General features: G+C 36.7%; 1 protein-coding gene across 13 annotated transcripts in view; it reads right to left on the bottom strand.

The window, feature by feature from the left end:
- The window catches only part of ANKRD28 (ankyrin repeat domain 28), a 195,889-nt gene that overhangs the window by 112,066 nt on the left and 67,835 nt on the right, over positions 1-15,988 (bottom strand). Inside the window, exon 1 of one of the 13 annotated variants that reach the window (XM_055321700.1) lies at positions 1,813-1,833. The exons of 10 other annotated variants lie outside the window; for them this stretch is intronic. Coding sequence is in view for 1 of the 3 variants with exons in the window: in XM_055321688.1 (XP_055177663.1) it covers positions 273-389 (117 nt within the window). In the remaining 2 variants the exon portion in view is untranslated. 2 more of the 13 variants (XM_055321688.1, XM_055321696.1) reach the window with 2 other exon arrangements.

Raw genomic sequence — 15,988 nt, 5'->3', positions numbered from 1 at the left:
TACAATTCTCAAATTATTTTTAAAAAGTCTTTTTAAGAGAGTAAGAGATAGTAAGTAAAGTCTGAAATGTTATCTAAACATCTGAAGAAGTAAAAATCAGAAATGTGTGCATTTTATACACAAGTGATACTCTATCATATTTACACATCTACATTGCTTTAATTTGGGTTTTTAATGAAACTAGCGGAAACCAACTTATGTTTATTCTTAACAGATAAAATTTACCCTGCTAGTTCAGTAGAAGATAGTAAACATAAACTCTAATATCTTACCAATACACTTCCAGAAGATGATGAATGTAGGGATTTATTTTCCTGTGGCAATTTAGAAATGAATGCAGGAGATTCATCTTCTACCTCCTCCAAAACAACAATACACACACGACTCATTCGCTCTTTTAAAATACTAAATTCTAAGCTATGTGATAAAAGTCACAGTTGGAAGAGCACAAGTCGTTTTTCCTCCTCTTCTGTACAACAGTTACGATCATTCTCTGAACAGCGCAGCTGGTTTTTTAAAGTTAATAAGTACTATCAGAAAAACAAGTTTAAAATTATGACTATGTAACAAAACTTCCTAAAATCAACAAAATTCTATTTTCTGTTGGGTTACTGCAATACTTAAAAGATATTTCATATCAACATGTCGATAACTAAAACAGAGTCCAATATAAGCTCATTTAAAAATATTTTTCTCCTAACAAAATAGTCATATTGCTCTCTGTCTCACAGAAATTTACTTGCATAAAAAGATCATTGTTTGGAGTGACAACACCACACAATGCAAAATGAAATGAGAAACAATTACTGTGACAGAGATGATTACAGCTATACCCACTCTTGCCTGCAAGGTCATACAGTTACCAGTAGCTGACTTGCTTATAATTGAGAAAAAAAAAAAATCTCACTATTCTGTTTCCACTTCTAATTTGTCTTCATTTCTTCAGCTTCTGATTTAATGCAGATACTATCCAGAAAAAAAATATCTAGAGCTCAGCACAAATTCTTAAAATAAGGCTCAGAGGTTGACAATTCTTTCTGTGTTTGGGAAAAAAAAAAAAAAAAAAAACAACAACACTGCATTAATAGCAAAGCTGCAGTACATTTACATGCGATGAGTCAGACCACAAGACACAATAGGACTCTTGGTACTAGAATACAGCTTGATTAATCCAGATATCCCATATAATAGAAGAAACACAGATAGCTTTATTCCCATCGATAGCATAAGCCAGGGAGAGCGTTCATTCTTTCTCCATCAGGCAGTTGTCTGTGGCTGCTCCAGCAAAAGGGCACAGCACCAGGCAGAAATAGTGTTAGCAGTGGATCCTAATGGTACAGGCAGGCTGCGAAGAAATTAGAAGGCATTTGAGCTCAAATTACTGCTTCAGGCTTTTCATTTAAAAAAAGAAAGGAAAAAAAGCCCAGTAGTTTATCATTCCAGTGTTTCCTTTGATCTCCACATGAATACAGCTTCCATTAAATAGTCTTCATTCACAGGAAAAAACAGCAGACTGTGCATCTTCTTTGAGCCAACTACTTTATTCAATCATCTGCTCTGTGCCAATATAGTTTCCTTCCACTGTGAAAACCGCTACAGTTATCCTTTTCAGTAGATTTCAGATGCTTTCCTGTTTCTCAGATGATCTTGCAAATCGCCACGGATACCTCCAAATGAGTAGGTCCTTAAAAAATATCTACCGAACATCAGGATCAGCCCCACAGAAGCATTCCAACTGAGCAACAGTCTGAATAGCAAAGACTGCAGAACCGCAGGATGAAATGCCTAGTAATGCTCACATGTTACACTTACCAGAGATCTGAGCTACTGCTCGGGATGTAACTTCCTCTAGCAGGAGAAAAAAATAGTGCATTTGGACAGCCTTCACAATTAGAAGGTTCATGCCAGTTCTGTGACTAATCCAGATCAAACTGAAAAATTCTATAACTGAAAAATGAGTGCGCTTTTAACATTTTCCACTAAAAGCCACAAGGAAATCTGGTGTACTGCCTCTGCTGACTAACACTGGTTTTAGCAAGTAAACAATTCCAAACAGCTTAACTGCTTTCGTATGTTACAATATAGCAAATGTTTAACCCTAAAATGACAGCCGCAATAAGAGTGTCTGCAGTGAACCCATAAAAAGAGATGGAGAAATATTTTGAGAATATAAAAACACAAATCTAAGATTTTATTCTTTTTTTACGAAGATAATTTTTAATAAACCAAGTGTATTTAGTTTCAAAAATGCAAAGAAGTTCAAACAAAGAAATTTAAGATTTACTAACAATTTGTAGGTTGTTGAATTTAATCAATCAATCAGGTCATATTTTTTAAAGAGAAAAGACAAAAATTTCACAATGTAAAAATCCTAGCTCAAAATGTCTATGGATCATTTCAATTTTACTGAAGAAATTAAATAATTCTACCTTCCCATCTGGAAATGGAATAAAGCCTTAAAATCTGTTAAATAGCTGCATAAAACTATTGTTTAAAATTATTAGATTAATATTCTATAAGTCAAAAAGACACAGGGTAACAAAGAAAGTAAGATTTTAGGGAAAATTAATTTCCTCAAAGCTACAAAGAAGTGTCAATTTATAGTTAGGTTTCCCCTTCTTTCTCTATTTACTAAATAAGTCAGATAGTTCCCAACAGAAAAAAATAAAGAAAATATCGTGGTTTCCCTTCAATCTTTGTTCTTTCTCCTATCATCTAGCATTTTTATTCATAAACATAACAGCTATTTTTGAACATTCATAATGTGCTAAGTGTTGTACATTCTCATTTAATAGAATAACCTTGGTATGTTTCCATATGACAGAGAGAAAAAAGACACAAAAACTAAGTATTTTATCCAAAGGCATATAAATTAGTAAAGTTGTGCCTAATTCTAAACACATGCTCTTTCAAATCTACTCTGCTTCCACTAAGCACATGCACTTATGAATGGTATCCTTCACCCTTCCATTCTCTCAAGATCTTTGCAACCTATATAATACTAGACTGTAAAAGTAATCTTAAAAGATAGGTAACTTATAATGGTTGTGAAGAGTTTAGGTAACAAAAGAATATACTATTTATTGCCATATTATTCCTAAACAAGTTATTTTAAAATAGGTATTTCAGGGCTAGTGTTATTACATGTGTTTAAGCTATTTACCAAAACATAAAAAGAAAAACAAAAACTCAGCAAGATACAGATAATATAAGAATGCCAGAATTTAAGAACAAAAAACACTGGACATCAATATATGAAAAAGCCTGTAATCCTAACTGTACCAAGATACTAAAATATGCTATTAATTCACAGTTGTATTTTAAAACATAAAATATAAACTAGTTTTAAGCCAAATTAAAGATATGCAAATATTTTGACATACAAAATTATGTTAACTATCTCCACATGGATACATAAAAAATACCATCTTGATATTCGAAACAAGTGAAAATGAAACCACTATGGTAACTATCCTATATCCTATCTTCAGGGTTTTTTTTTCTCCACCCCAAACAAATCCCTCTTTTTAATATAGGCAATTTTAACTTGTTCCAAAGTATCCAGGGTATAAATTCACCTACTTAAGACTTAAACAGGTACATCCTCTTTCTTGTTCTAAGTAAACTTCCATACTTAGGTCTTTCCCAGCCAGAACACAAGCTCCTTGAAGGCACGGACTATGTTTTTATTATATACATCATGTGCGTGCACACACTTCCCTTCCACTTATAAACAATTTCAATGAAAAGAATCTCATGTCACAAGACTCTGGAATTGATAATTATAAAAGACAACAGGGAATTCATATGTATATACAAATATGTACACATTAAAAGTATATATACAGGGGCACCTGGGAGGCACAGTCAGTCAAGCTTCTGACTCTTGATTTCGGCTCAGGTCATGATCTCAGGATGGGGAGATTGAGCCCCACTTGATGGCTCACACTCAGCCCAGAGTCTACTTGAGGGTCTCTATCCCTCTCCCTCTGCCCCTCCCGCTCATGCTGTCTCTAAAATAAATAAACTAAAAATTTTTAGAAAGAGAATATATTATATATACACACACACTTTAATCAGGAAACACAAGCGGCATTAAAGTGCAGTAAAATGAGTTTTGAACCTCTAGTAGGTAAGCAAGTTAAAATGCAGAAATTGACAGGATATAAAATAATGATAGAGGATGACAACAATTAAGGCCTCAAGAAGTCAGCCTACTTGGAATTCAAATTCTGATTCTGTTACTTATTAGCTGTGTTCTTGGACAAGCTACTTAAATTCCTGGAGCCTAAATTTCTTTACACTTATAACCTAAGAAAAATAATCTCCAGAGATTCTTATCTAGGAAAAATACAGTAACAGCACCATGACTGACTGAGAATGAAGGCTTTGCAGCCAAACTGTATGTATTATAATCCAGCTTCCTACCAACAAACCTAACCATGACCTTGGGCAAATTACTTAACCCCTCTGTGTTTCATTTCAACATCTATTAAAGGACATTAACAGAATCTGGCTTAAAATGAAATGAAGACAGTCTTATTATTATGGATATTTAGGGTAGTAGAAGAATATCCAGTTGTTAAGGCAGTAGTAAAGAGAGGACTACTGCCGTTTTCTCCCCCTACTGGTGAGGTGGTTCAGACTGGTGTCCGGAGATCGCAATTCAGTTGCTAAGTACAGCCTCCCCACCCTCTTCAGGCGTTTTAGGAGACTGTAAGAAGTTTGTCATACATTCCAGTAAACCAAACTGAGCAGTTACTGAGAAGAGGAAATAGTAAACTTAAGCAAGAAGTAGGACTACGGGTTTTACCATTCTTCCACATTCACTGTATTTTACAGTCTAAGGAAAGAGAAAGGGTAAAAATTACTGGCCCATAATATACTATACTATACACAGATAAATAATTCACTATTTTTTTTATTATTTAAGCTAACAGCATCATCTGGCACTATTTTATATCTTGTACTGAGTAAGACAGGCCCCTATTCTCAAAGAATTCATAGCTTAAAGGAAAAGGAGACAGGTCTGTAACTAAGAAAATAGGAGTGTATGAAATATTAATGATGAAAAATTAACAAAGACTGTGCAAACTTAGATTCAACAACTTCTTTTGTCAGTTGAACAATGGCAAGGGGATGTGATTTTTTTTTTTCTTGAGGCACTTACTTTTTAGGCCAAGTTAGATTAAATTTTAATAAGCCAACAGATTTCAAGTCTGACAACTTCATAATCTTTCCATTTTTTTTAAAGATTTTATTTATTCATTCATGAGAGACACACAGAGAAAGAGAGAGAGAGGCAGAGACACAGACAGAGGGTGAAACAGGCCTCTCACAAGGAGCCCGATATGGGACTCGATCCTGGATCCTGGGATCACGCCCTGAGTGGAAGGCAGACGCTCAACCACTGAGCCACTCAGGCATCCCACGTTCCTAATTTTGTTACACTACCCTTCTTCTTCTGACACAAATGATTTTTTTCTTTATGTACAGAGACTGAATCCAAAGCTCATCTTATCCCTTGCAAATCTGTGACCTCCATATTATCATAGAAAAGTAATTTTACTCAGGGTATATATAGTGGCTACTCTGTGCCAAGCTAGTCTGAGTATTAAAAAATAAAAAGCTTGAGGTGAAAGATGGTAAGGAAGTGAGTTTAAACCACGTTTAAGAAACATTTCTCACAGTTCAAGAATCCTGAACAATCTTCTTGAGCTAGACCTCATCTGCCCATATAGTTAAGAAAAAGCCTTATAAACAGAAGAAAGTGGGGCTGGAAGGAGAGGGAAGGGAAAAAAGTTGTTAAATAGCTGTTCTTTAGGTTATCAGATTTCCCTGTTCTTCATATAACTGGTATAAAAATGACCCCACATATTTTAAAAATGATGGATTCAAAATCCTTGTAACATATGCAAATTAAATATGCACATAATATATTTACAAACTAAGCTATTTTTTAAATGTTTACCCATCCACACTTCCAAAATGGCTGACAACCACTGATATCCAATAATCTCAAGTGGTTTGATCCCACTGGTATTATGGTAATAATGAATTGTTAACTCTTCCATTATTAATATTATTATTTTTATGATTTATTTATTTATTCATGAGAGACACACACACACAGAGAGAGAGAGAGAAAGAAAGGGGGGGGTAGAGACACAGAGGTAGAAGCAGGCTCCATGCAAGCAGCCCAATGTGGGCTTGGAACCTGGGATCACGCCCTGAGCCTAAGGCAGACACTCAACCGCTGAGCCACTCAGGTGTCCCCATTATTAATATTATTATACTATGCATGTTAACATATATTAATTACCTATTATTAATCTGGTGTGTTTTTTACAAAGACCTCTATATTCTGCATCTATTCTTCCCATCTTATTCAACTAGAACATTCAATCTTTAGGTAGTAGAGAGTCTCACAAAATAAAGTCTATACTTCTCAGCCTCCCCTGTAGCTGGGAACCACAAGACAAAGTTCCAACCAATATTTTAAGTAGAAGTGTTAAGTGGTTGCCAGAAAATCTCCTATTCCTAACAAGGACAAATGGTATATCCACCCTACTTCTTGGAACATGGCTGACATGCCACCATCTTAAACCAAACAAGGATCAGAGTCTAAGGTGGTGAAGAGTAGGCTAAAGGGAATCTGGGTCCCTTGAAGACTTTGTGGAACAGAACTGCCAAAAAAGCCCTAGAATACCCACTTCCCAACTCTTATGTTACAAAGAAATAGAAATTCTACCTGAAGTCAATGTGATTTTGAGTCTCTTTTACTGGGAGCTGAAGCTATCAGTATCACTAAGTGATAACCTTACCCTTCCTTTAGTAAGTGATCCACATTTTAGAACAGTATACTTAAATTTTTCAATAAATAAAATGGATTATAAACATTAGCTGCAACAAATTACAGTAGAAACAATAACTAACCAGAAAACTAACCAAAGAATTAATCCTATTAATTCTTATTATTATAAGAATATATATTATTTATACTGGGTAAGCAAAAAAAAAAAAAAAAAAAACAAACCTCAGTGGAGGGTGGAGGGAGAAGGAAACATATTTATCACAATTATTCTCACTGTGGTGTGCCTTGGTGGCTCAGTCAGGCATCCAACTCCTGATTTCAGCTCAGGTCATGATCTCAGGGTTGTGGGACTGGGAACTGAGTCAGGCTCCATGCTCTGCCAGGGAGTCTGCTTGCGATTCTCTCTCCCTTTCCCTCTGTCCCTCCTGCTCTCTCTCAATAAGTAAATAAATAAAATCTTTAAAAAATATATTCTCATTGAATCCTCATCACGTCTTGTGGATACTACTATTCAAGTTATATACGGGAAGTGAAGGTTCAGTAACATCCATTCAGTCAATGACTCATCCATTTATCTATATTTATTCATCATCTACTATGTGCCAGGCTTTCTGTTATGCTAAAGAAACAAAATTATGAATAAACAGTCAAATCCTTAATCTAACGGAGCTTACATACAAATAAATACTATATAATTGCAAACTACGATAAACTGTAGAAGGAAAAATTTCTTGAAAGATAAAAAACTAGAGGAAGGTCAGTGTGGCTAGAGCAATCATGAGGAACAGTAACAGATGGGAGTTGGGAGAAATAGGTAAACTCAGACTATATAGGGCTTTGTAAGGCAAATTATAAAGTTTGTATTTTCTGATTGAGAAGTCATGAGAAATTTTAAAACAAGGCAGTCATACTTTGCTTTAAAAAGATTATGTGGCTTCCGTGTAGAGAACAAATTTGAGAAGAATGGAGCCAAAGGACTAGTTAAGAGACTGTTGCGATAATCTAAAGAGTAGGTACTTTTAACAAGAATGTTGAGCATGTAAATGCAGAGACGGAGATATATTGTAGAAATAGGATTTATAGTACCTGCCAGTAGATGGCCATAGCCATGAGGGAGAAGGTGGTAATCACAAACAATTCCTAGGTTTTTTACAGAAGCATCTAGTGCTCACAAGAGCTAAAGCAATCTAGGCCTTCTTTCATTTTCAAATTTATTAAAATGAGTAATAGGACTTGTCACATCATATCCAAGGACCCTGGACTCTCTAAGTCAGTTCCAAATCTTAATTTAAAATCTGTATCTTGAACATCTACTCTTATGATTTGAAAATGAAGTGTTAGCGGAGGAGGGGCAAGATGGCGGAAGAGTAGGGTCCCCAAAAAATTACCTAGATAACCTTCAAATCATCCTGAAAATCTACGAATTCGGCCTGAGATTTAAAGAGAGAACAGCTGGAATGCTACAGTGAGAAGAGTTCGCGCTTCTATCAAGGTCTTCTAAGCACAACATCTCCAAAGAAACGAGAGCTTTAAATGATACACTGGACCAGATAGATTTCACAGATATCTACAGAACTTTACATCCAAACTCAACTGAATACACATTCTTCTCAAGTGCACATGGAACTTTCTCCAGAATAGACCACATACTGGGTCACAAATCGGGTCTGAACCGATACCAAAAGATTGGGATCGTCCCCTGCATATTCTCAGACCATAACGCCTTGAAATTAGAACTCAATCACAAGAAGAAGTTTGGAAGGACCTCAAACACGTGGAGGTTAAGGACCATCCTGCTAAAAGATAAAAGGGTCAACCAGGAAATTAAGGAAGAATTAAAAAGATTCATGGAAACTAATGAGAATGAAGATACAACTGTTCAAAATCTTTGGGATGCAGCAAAAGCAGTCCTGAGGGGGAAATACATCGCAATACAAGCATCCATTCAAAAACTGGAAAGAACTCAAATACAAAAGCTAACCTTACACATAAAGGAGCTAGAGAAGAAGCAGCAAATCGACCCGACGCCCAGCAGAAGAAGAGAGTTAATTAAAATTCGAGCAGAACTCAACGAAATTGAGACCAGAAGAACTGTGGAACAGATCAATAGAACCAGGAGTTGGTTCTTTGAAAGAATTAATAAGATAGATAAACCATTAGCCAACCTTATTAAAAAGAAGAGAGAGAAGACTCAAATTAATAAAATCATGAATGAGAAAGGAGAGATCACTACCAACACCAAGGAAATACAAACGATTTTAAAAACATATTATGAACAGCTCTAAGCCAATAAATTAGGCAATCTAGAAGAAATGGACGCATTCCTGGAAAGCCACAAACTACCAAAACTGGAACAGGAAGAAATAGAAAACCTGAACAGGCCAATAACCAGGGAGGAAATTGAAGAAGTCATCAAAAACCTCCCAAGACACAAGAGTCCAGGGCCAGATGGCTTCCCAGGGGAAGTCTATCAAACGTTTAAAGAAGAAATCATACCTATTCTACTAAAGCTGTTTGGAAAGATAGAAAGAGATGGAGTACTTCCAAATTCATTCTATGAGGCCAGCATCACCTTAATTCCAAAACCAGACAAAGACCCCACCAAAAAAGAGAATTATAGACCAATATCCCTGATGAACATGGATGCAAAAATTCTCAACAAGATACTAGCCAATAGGATCCAACAACACATTAAGAAAATTATTCACCATGACCAAGTAGGATTTATCCCCGGGACACAGGGCTGGTTCAACACTCGTAAAACAATCAATGTGATTCATCATATCAGCAAGAGAAAAACCAAGAACCATATGATCCTCTCATTAGATGCAGAGAAAGCATTTGACAAAATACAGCATCCATTCCTGATCAAAACTCTTCAGAGTGTAGGGATAGAGGGAACTTTCCTCGACATCTTAAAAGCCATCTACGAAAAGCCCACAGCAAATATCATTCTCAATGGGGAAGCACTGGGAGCCTTTCCCCTAAGATCAGGAACAAGACAGGGATGTCCACTCTCACCACTGCTATTCAACATAGTATTGGAAGTCCTAGCCTCAGCAATCAGACAACAAAAAGACATTAAAGGCATTCAAATTGGCAAAGAAGAAGTCAAACTCTCCCTCTTCGCCGATGACATGATACTCTACATAGAAAACCCAAAAGCCTCCACCCCAAGATTGCTAGAACTCATACAGCAATTTGGTAGCGTGGCAGGATACAAAATCAATGCCCAGAAATCAATGGCATTCCTATACACTAACAATGAGACTGAAGAAAGAGAAATTAAGGAGTCAATCCCATTTACAATTGCACCCAAAAGCATAAGATACCTAGGAATAAACCTAACCAAAGAGGTAAAGGATCTATACCCTCAAAACTATAGAACACTTCTGAAAGAAATTGAGGAAGACACAAAGAGATGGAAAAATATTCCATGCTCATGGATTGGCAGAATTAATATTGTGAAAATGTCAATGTTACCCAGGGCAATTTACACGTTTAATGCAATCCCTATCAAAATACCATGGACCTGGGATCCCTGGGTGGTGCAGCGGTTTGGCGCCTGCCTTTGGCCCAGGGCGCGATCCTGGAGACCCCGGATCGAATCCCACATCGGGCTCCCGGTGCATGGAGCCTGCTTCTCCCTCCGCCTGTGTCTCTGCCTCTCTCTCTTTCTCTCTCTGTGACTATCATAAATAAATAAAAATTTAAAAAAAAAATACCATGGACCTTCTTCAGAGACTTAGAACAAATTATTTTAAGATTTGTGTGGAATCAGAAAAGACCCCGAATAGCCAGGGGAATTCTAAAAAAGAAAACCATATCTGGGGGCATCACAATGCCAGATTTCAGGTTGTACTACAAAGCTGTGGTCATCAAGACAGTGTGGTACTGGCACAAAAACAGACACATAGATCAATGGAACAGAATAGAGAACCCAGAAGTGGACCCTGAACTTTATGGTCAACTAATATTCGATAAAGGAGGAAAGACGATCCACTGGAAGAAAGACAGTCTCTTCAATAAATGGTGCTGGGAAAATTGGACATCCACATGCAGAAGAATGAAACTAGACCACTCTCTTGCACCATACACAAAGATAAACTCAAAATGGATGAAAGATCTAAATGTGAGACAAGATTCCATCAAAATCCTAGAGGAGAACACAGGCAACACCCTTTTTGAACTTGGCCACAGTAACTTCTTGCAAGATACATCCACGAAAGCAAAAGAAACAAAAGCAAAAATGAACTATTGGGACTTCATCAAGATAAGAAGCTTTTGCACAGCAAAGGATACAGTCAACAAAACTCAAAGACAACCTACAGAATGGGAGAAGATATTTGCAAATAACATATCAGATAAAGGGCTAGTTTCCAAAATCTACAAAGAACTTATTAAACTCAACAGCAAAGAAACAAACAATCCAATCATGAAATGGGCAAAAGACATGAAGAGAAATCTCACAGAGGAAGACATAGACATGGCCAACATGCACATGAGAAAATGCTCTGCATCACTTGCCATCAGGGAAATACAAATCAACACCACAATGAGATACCATCTCACACCAGTGAGAATGGGGGAAATTAACAAGGCAGGAAACCACAAATGTTGGAGAGGATGCGGAGAAAAGGGAACCCTCTTACACTGTTGGTGGGAATGTGAACTGGTGCAGCCACTCTGGAAAACTGTGTGGAGGTTCCTCAAAGAATTAAAAATAGACCTGCCCTACGACCCAGCAATTGCACTGTTAGGGATTTACCCCAAAGATTCAGATGCAATGAAACGCCGGGACACCTGCACCGTGATGTTTCTAGCAGCCATGTCCACAATAGCCAAACTGTGGAAGGAGCCTCGGTGCCCATCAAAAGATGAATGGATACAGAAGATGTGGTCTATGTATACAATGGAATATTACTCAGAAATGACAAATACCCACCATTTGCTTCAACGTGGATGGAACTGGAGGGTATTATGCTGAGTGAAGTAAGTCAATCGGAGAAGGACAAACAGTGTATGTTCTCATTCATTTGGGGAATATGAATAATAGTGAAAGGGAATATAAGGGAAGGGAGAAGAAATGTGTGGGAAATATCAGAATGGGAGACAGAGCATAAAGACTTCTAACTCTGGGAAATGAACTAGGGATGGTGGAGGGGGAGGAGGGCGGGGGGTGGGGGTGAATGGGTGACAGGCACTGAGGGGGACACTTGACGGGATGAGCACTGGGTGTTATTCTGTATGTTGGTAAACTAAACACCAATAAAAATTAATTTATTTAAAAAAAAAGAAAATGAAGTGTTAGCAATTCTGAACTTGTCTAATTCTAAGATGAGTATAAAAAAGTTCCTAAAGGACAGTGAGATTTGGTTCCATCCTACTCAAAATTCAGAACATTGAAACAATCTAAAAACCTTTTGGCAAGAATATTTTTAAAACATTCAAAATTACAATAGCAGCAATGTCCACAATAGCCAAACTGTGGAAGGAGCCTCGGTGTCCATCGAAAGATGAATGGATAAAGAAGATGTGGTATATGTATACAATGGAATATTACTCAGCCATTAGAAACGACAAATACCCACCATTTGCTTCAACGTGGATGGAACTGGAGGGTATTATGCTAAGTGAAATAAGTCAATCGGAGAAGGACAAACATTATATGGTCTCATTCATCTGGGGAATATAAAAAATAGTGGAAGGGAATAAAGGGGAAAGGAGAAAAAACAAGTGGGAAATATCAGAAAGGGAGACAGAACATGAGAGACTCCTAACTCTGGGAAACGAACTAGGGGTGGTGGAAGGGGAGGTGGGCAGGGAGTGAGGGTGACTGGGTGATGGGCACTGAGGTGGGCACTTGACGGATGAGCACTGGGTGTTATTCTATATGTTGGCAAATTGAACACCAATAAAAAATATATTTATAAAAAGAATTACAATAGTAAATGATTCAACAAATATTCCATATTATCATTTCCACTCTACTATACACATAGGACATTATAAAATGTCATATATCATCTCCGCCTTCAAAGACCTGATGCAATCTAAGGATTTTTTGGTATTACACCAGAAGCACAGGCAACAAAGGCAAACATAAACATGTGGGACTACATCAAACTAAAAAGCTTTTGCACAGCAAAAAAAAAAGTATCAACAAAATGAAGAGACAACCAATGAGATAGGAGAAAATAACTACAACCCATATATATCCAATAACAAATTAATATCCAAAATATATAAGGAACTCATATAACCCAATAGCAAAAAAACAAAAACACAAAAAAACCTGATTTTTAAAAATAGGTAAGGATTGGGGCATGTGAGTATCTCAGTCAGTTAAGCGTCTGCCTTCACCTCAGGTCACGATATCAGGGTTCTGGAATGGAGCCCTGCATCACACTCCCTGCTCAACGGGGAGCTGCTTCTCCCTCTCTCTGTGTCTCTGCCTCTCTCTCTCTCTCTCTCTCACTCATAAATAAAATCTTTTTTTTAAACCCTATGAAATAAAAATAAAAGTAGGCAAAGGATCTAAATAAATATTTTTCTAAAAAAGACATACTAATGGCCACAGGTAAATGAAAAGGTACTCACTTAATAATTAGGGAAATACAAAGAAAAAAAATCACAATGAGTTTTCACCTCACACCTGGTATGACATCTAGTATCAAAAAGACAAGAGATAACAACATGTTAGCAAAGATATGGAGAAAAGGGAACACTGATTATAAATTGGTACAGCCACCATGGAAAACAGTATGAAGGTTCCTTAAAAAGTTAAATATAAAACTACTGTAGGATCTTGCAATCTCACTTCTGGGTATATATGCAAAGAAAATGAAATCATTATCTCAAAGAGCCATCTACATTGCCAAGTTCACTTCAACAGTATTAACAAAGACAAGATATAGAAACAAGTGTCAACGACAAATGGATTTTTTTTTAAGTGCATATACACACACAGGAGTATTATTCAGCCGTAAAAATGAAGGATCCTGCCCGCCATTTCCAACAACACAGATGAAACTGGAGGGCATTTAAGTTAATAAAATAAGCATGGGAGCAGTTCCGGTAGCTCAGCGGTTTAGCGGCACCTTCGGTCCAGGGTGTGATCCTGGAGACCCAAGATAGAGTCCCGCTTCAGGCTCCTTACATGGAGCCTGCTTCTCCCTCTGTGTCTCTGCCCCTCCCTCCATCCCTCCATCTCATGAATAAATAAAATTTTTTAAAAAATAAAATAAGAATAAGCCAGACACAAAAAGACAAATACTATATTCCACTTATACATGAAATCTAAAAAACTGAACTCATAGAAGCAGAGAGTAGAATGGGGGTTGCCAGCGGCATGGGGGGTAGGGGAAAGGGGAAACTTTGGTCAGAAGGTACAAACTTTCATTTTTAAGAACAGTAACTTTTGGGGATCTATAGACACAGCATGATGGCTACAGTTCGTAATACTGAACTACATACTTGAAACTTGCTGAGAGTAGATACTGTGTTCTTACTGCAAAAGAAAAAAAAGATAACTATGAGAGGTGGGTGATATGTTAACACACTTTTAGCTTGATGGTAACCTTTTCACAAAGGATATGTACTTCAAATCATCACATTGTACACTTTAAGTAATAAAATTTTTGTCAATTATACCTCAGTAAATAGGGGGAGAAAGACCTTGTGCAGCCTAAATGAGGTACATGAAAAAACTATCCAGTACAAGATAAGAATACAAATGATAGTAAAGTGCAGTAAATACAGAAGACCTAAATAAAAGGTACAAGACAAATCTGCCACTTTAATTAAATTAAGCCACTGGCAGGAGTACAGCATATGAACTTATTAATTGTAATTAGTATATAAAGATATCTCCTAATTGTCCATTGTCTTAAAAAATGATGGCTTTTATAAAGCTATTCATAAACTTCACTGTTGCTGTTTTTCCTCTGATTTATTGAAAGGGTGCCTTCTCAAACCAATGGTCAACTAACTAGAACATCTAGTATCAAAACTTCCTCTTGATCACATTTCTGAGAAAATGGTTAAAAACATTTTATTTATTTTTTTAGGTTTAACATTAAAAGTATTTACAATCAATCAATAAATATAAAACTATTTACAGTGCCAGAGTTTAGTCACCCAAAGTGTAGACAAGTGCCATACAACAGAAATGAAAAACGAGCCACATAATTTAAATTCTTCTAGTGAACACATTTAATTTTTTAAAAGATTTTATTTATTTTGAGAGAGAGAGAGAGTAGCATGAGCATGAACAGGGAAGAGAGTAAGAATCTGTAAAATTTGGGATCCCTGGGTGGCGCAGTGGTTTGGCGCCTGCCTTTGGCCCAGGGCACGATCCTGGAGACCCGGGATCGAGTCCCACGTCGGGCTTCCGGTGCATGGAGCCTGCTTCTCCCTCTGCCTGTGTCTCTGCCTCTCTCTCTCTCTCTGTGACTATCATAAATAAATAAAAAATTAAAAAAAAAAAAAGAATCTGTAAAATTTAATATTAGTATTTCAGCTTATAATAAATATAACATAGTGGATATGTTACATTCTTTTTATTTTCTTCAAAATTTGTTGTGTATTTTATACTTAAAGCATATATCAATGTGAACATTAAATTTTCCTTAGAAATTATGGATTTGGGGTGGGGAGATGGGGTAACTGGCTGATGGGCATGTCATGTGATGAGCACTGGGTGTTATACTATATGTTGGCAAAATGAATTATTTTTTATAGATTTTATCTATTCATCTCAGAGACAGGGCATGAGTGGTGAGAAGGGGGATGGAGAAGCAGAAATGGAGCTGAGCAGGGAGGCTGACATGGAGCTCCATCCCAGGACCCTGGGATCATGACCCAAGCCAAAGGCAAATGCTTAACTGACTGAGGCAACCAAGCATCCCAGTAATATGAATTTAAATAATAAAAAAGAAGTAACGGGTTTGTATTTAGATCTCAAACCATTTACAGTTGAGGATGCAAATAAAGGTGTTTGAGTTGTTGCAAACATATTTTAATGTTCTAACAACTAAATCAAGTATTTTTAAAATTTACATTAAACTAAATCAAGAATTCAGTTCCTTAGTTACTTTAACCAGCCATATCTGGCTAGTGATGATCATTACACAACACTGGTTTAGACCTATAAAGACTAACTTTTTAAAAGTT

The sequence above is a fragment of the Nyctereutes procyonoides genome, unplaced genomic scaffold (assembly GCF_905146905.1).
Source record: "Nyctereutes procyonoides isolate TBG_1078 unplaced genomic scaffold, NYPRO_anot_genome, whole genome shotgun sequence".
NCBI classification, from domain to species: domain Eukaryota; kingdom Metazoa; phylum Chordata; class Mammalia; order Carnivora; family Canidae; genus Nyctereutes; species Nyctereutes procyonoides.
This window is presented reverse-complemented; position numbering and strand designations above follow the sequence as displayed.